This window comes from Erithacus rubecula (assembly GCF_903797595.1).
Source record: "Erithacus rubecula genome assembly, chromosome: Z".
NCBI lineage: Eukaryota > Metazoa > Chordata > Aves > Passeriformes > Muscicapidae > Erithacus > Erithacus rubecula.
The window spans coordinates 13,291,504-13,294,239 of record NC_136661.1 but is presented as its reverse complement, the minus strand read 5'-3'; the positions used below and the strand labels follow the sequence as shown (position 1 = coordinate 13,294,239).

Here is a 2,736-nt window from a genome sequence, read left to right as displayed (position 1 = left end):
CATGGCAATGTTTTGGTTGATCGGTTTGGATCAGTTTGTTGTAGTCTTTCTTTCTTTCTCTCTCTTTTTTTTTTTTCTTCCCCTCCCCCCTCCCCCCGCTCCCCGAGCAAAATGTGCCGCAGCTGACTGCCTCAAAAGCAACCGCAACGTCTCAGGAGAAACTTTGAAGCGGCTTAAGGAAGAAAAAAGAAAAGAAAAGAAAAAAAAAAAGAAAAAGAAAGAAAGAAAGAAACGCTACTTCTCAGGCTGCTTAAACTCCCTGTGCTGTTGCTTGTGCAGTGTACTCAGGGACAGTCGCACGGCGCCAAGCCTCTCCTTGCTGGGAAACACTAGGTCAAAGGCATTTAAAAAAATAATCCCCATAAATCTCCATATATAATGAGGCGTGCGGTTGGGGTTTTAAGTCCCATCATTTCCCTGTGCTGTAACAAAGGGATCCCCAGTGGACTGGCAGGTCCTGGCACACCAGGAGAGCTGTCAGACACACGTAATACAGATGGGGACGATGCTGTAAGTACTTTGCAAGATTACCAAACACGAGCGGTTTCCCCCTCAAGAACATCCGCTTGAGGGTTTCACAAACAGGGAAGCAACGCGCCCAAAGCTCCTTCCTCCTCTCGAGGAGTCGCCTTCAGCCTCCATACTTACACCGCCAGACCGAGGTCGGACTCAGTCCACCGCCGTCGCCTCGTAAACCCAAGAATAATCCCCGACACGGCGGTTTCCTGCATAGGGTGGATTTGTTTTACCGATGCTACGAGGGCAGACACTGTGGTTTACAGCCACCACAAGCAACGACCTGCAAGCCCTAAGTCTACCCAGAGTGATGGAGAATGGGAGGGAGGCGGGAGCGCCGGCGCCCGGCAGCGGGGGCCGGGAGAGGCGAGGGCGGGCGGCGGAGCCCTCCCGGGCCGCGCGTTTTTCCCCCGCCACTCCCAGCGGAGCCCTGCCGTGACCCGCAGCGCTCGGCCGGCGGGCGGGAGGCGAGTGACTCGGGCGCGGAGCGGGGGTGCCGGAGCCCCCCGCCCTTCGGACGGCGCTGTGCAGGGGCTGGGCGGGGGCACACTGCGGCTCGGGGCAGGCCAGTGGAGGAAGTAACAGGACCCCGTTTGCCCCGTCCCGGAGTGGTGGGCTTCACTGCCGGCAAAATTTGCACTTGATAATTTTCTTAAAAGCACTTTGGAAGTCTTTGTTGAAATAGGCATAGATAATGGGGTTGAGAAGGGAGTTGGAGTAGCCCAGCCAGTTGATGACTGCCCCCAGCCACTGGGGCATGTAGCACTTACTGTCACAAAAGGGCAGGACCAGGGCGACGATGAAGAACGGCAGCCAGCACAGGATAAAGGTGCCCATAATGATGCCCAGGGTCTTGACAGTCTTCCTCTCCCGGGACAGAGCCATTCTCCGTTTGGCTTCCGTGCTCTTTTCGTTGCGCCTCTCGAAAGAGGGTGGCGGTGGGGAGCCGCACGCCTCGCTGGGCAGTGGCAGGTGAGTCTTGGAGGAACTGTTGCAGTGCTGGACCTCGATGATCTCCAGGGCGGTCCCGTCCTGGCCCTGCCGCACCGCGCCGTTGACAAAAGCACCGGGCTTAGACTCTACAGTCCGCCGCCAGCTCTTGCCGGGCTCCCCGTTCCCTTTCTTTCCGGTGGCCGGAGAAAGAGTGAGGCAGGTGTCGGCGATTTTTTTCTTCTCTGCTTTCTTCACTGTCTTGCGAATCCTAAAGCGTGCCGCCTTAAAGATGCGACCGTAGAGCACCAGCATGAGAAGAAGCGGAATGTAGAAGGCGCCGAAGGTGGAGTAGATGGTGTACCCGTGGTCCTTGCTGATCGTGCAGGCGTCGGGGTTCGAGCGGTCCTCCGGCGTCCTCCAGCCCAGCATGGGAGGGATGGATATCAAGAAGCCGATGAGCCAGGTCAGGCTGATGAGCACGGCCGCCCGCCGGGGAGTTCGCTTGTTAACATAGTCAATGGGGTCCGTGATGGCCCAGTACCTGTCCAGGGCGATGGCGCACAGGTGCAGGATAGAAGAGGTGCAGCAAAGCACATCCAGCGAGATGAAGATATCGCAGGTGACCTGCCCCAGCGTCCACTTGTTCAGCACCTGGTAGAGGGCCGCCATGGGCAGCACTAGCACGGAGACCATGAGGTCGGTGACGGCCAGCGAGCCGATCAAATAGTTGGCCACGGTTTGCAGGGAGCGCTCCAGGGCGATGGCTGCGATCACGCAGGCGTTGCCACTCACGGCGCACAGGATAAGCGTGCCCAGGAGCAGGGAGGTGAGCACCTGGTAGCCCAGGGTCATCTCGGCGAGGCCGGGGCCGCTTGCCCCCTCGGGGGAGCGCGCTGGGGAGGTAGTGCTGTTGGCCACATCCATGCCGGGCGGGGGTGGGGGGGTCGCTTCAGGAGACAGACATGGGAAGAGATGCCGGTCACTTGTGCGCTCCCCTGGCAGGAGGCATCGGCGCCCCGTGCGGCTTGGCCACGCCGGCACCCCCCGCTCCACCACCCCTCCCTCCCCTATATAGCGCGGCGGGAGGCGGCCGAAGCTCGGAGGACGGCGGCTGGCGGAGCCGCCCCGCGCCCGCCCATCCCCGCCGCCCCTGCCCAGCGCTCAGCCCCGCGCGGTGGGGGCGGCCCTCCTGCCGCCGCTTGCCGAGATTCTGCCCCTCGCTCTGCCGCTCTCCGGCGGCTTTCCCCCCTGCTCTGCCTCTCCGCGCTCCCCTAGCTTTCTCCCTCC

The 2,736-nt window shown here is 60.9% G+C and overlaps 1 protein-coding gene across 2 annotated transcripts; it reads right to left on the bottom strand.

Moving 5' to 3' along the window:
* Nucleotides 1-209: 209 nt before the first annotated feature.
* Nucleotides 210-2,481, bottom strand: HTR1A (5-hydroxytryptamine receptor 1A). Of its 2 annotated transcripts, XM_079330436.1 has the most exons (2): nucleotides 1,287-2,481; nucleotides 210-725 (listed from the first exon to the last, which is right to left on the bottom strand). In XM_079330436.1, exons 1-2 carry the CDS (start codon nucleotides 2,371-2,373, stop codon nucleotides 670-672), a joined length of 1,143 nt encoding a protein of 380 aa, XP_079186562.1. In that variant the 5' UTR covers nucleotides 2,374-2,481; the 3' UTR covers nucleotides 210-669. The 2 variants fall into 2 exon arrangements, with proteins under 2 accessions (XP_079186562.1, XP_079186561.1); XM_079330435.1 differs by lacking the exon at nucleotides 210-725 and having other exon boundaries at nucleotides 927-2,481.
* Nucleotides 2,482-2,736: the final 255 nt, after the last annotated feature.

Excerpts from the sequence above, each read along its gene's own strand:
- HTR1A (XM_079330435.1), bottom strand. The coding sequence starts at position 2,373 with ATGGATGTGGCCAACAGCACTACCTCCCCAGCGCGCTCCCCCGAGGGG.